Consider the following 575-nt stretch of genomic DNA (forward strand, 5'->3'; position numbering starts at 1 on the left):
GCGCTCGTGCTGCAGCAGCAGCTGCTCCTCCTGCAGCACCGACCGCTCCGCCTCGGTGTTGCTTTCTTGCAGCTGAGCTGTCACTGCTGCTGTTGCCCCTTCTGGAGAAAGCTCTGCAACCGCAAACCCTAAACCCTAAACCCTAAACCCTAAACCCTAAACCCTAAACCCTAAACCCTAGACCCTTGGTGGATGCAGGACGGTACACAACACAGAGAAATAAAAAAATAAAAACACACACATATATCTAATAGTTAAACCAAACAACACTCAAAATTAGGGTTTAGGTTTTAGGGTTTAGGGTTTTATATATACTGCAAACCCTACAGCCTTAAAAACCATGCCTAGGGTTTAGAGTAAGAGCGTGAGATGAGGGTTTTACACCGAGAAAATGAAAAAACTAGAAAATTAGGGTTTAGGGTTTAGGGTTTAGGGTTTACCTCTTTCTGTTGTCGCCTGCAGTATCTGCCTAAACTTCTCTTCTTTTCTTCTCTGTATTTTATGCAGTATTTGTAAAACCCTTTCTTGCGTTAGCTCCTCTGGAACCTCTAACCCTGAAACCCAAACCCTAAACC

The 575-nt window shown here is 44.2% G+C and overlaps 1 protein-coding gene across 1 annotated transcript in view; it reads right to left on the reverse strand.

Annotated features, from left to right (window-relative positions):
* EMH_0051100 (uncharacterized protein) overlaps positions 1–575 on the reverse strand; it is a gene marked incomplete at both ends in the record, with an annotated part of 5,421 nt that overhangs the window by 1,419 nt on the left and 3,427 nt on the right. Inside the window, 2 exons of the mRNA XM_013496716.1 lie at positions 1–113; positions 441–554. Coding sequence (XP_013352170.1) covers positions 1–113; positions 441–554 — 227 coding nt within the window. The remainder of the gene's footprint in view (positions 114–440; positions 555–575) is intronic.

Source organism: Eimeria mitis, genomic scaffold (assembly GCF_000499745.2).
Source record: "Eimeria mitis Houghton genomic scaffold, Emh_scaff2257, whole genome shotgun sequence".
Classification (NCBI taxonomy): Eukaryota; Apicomplexa; class Conoidasida; order Eucoccidiorida; family Eimeriidae; genus Eimeria; species Eimeria mitis.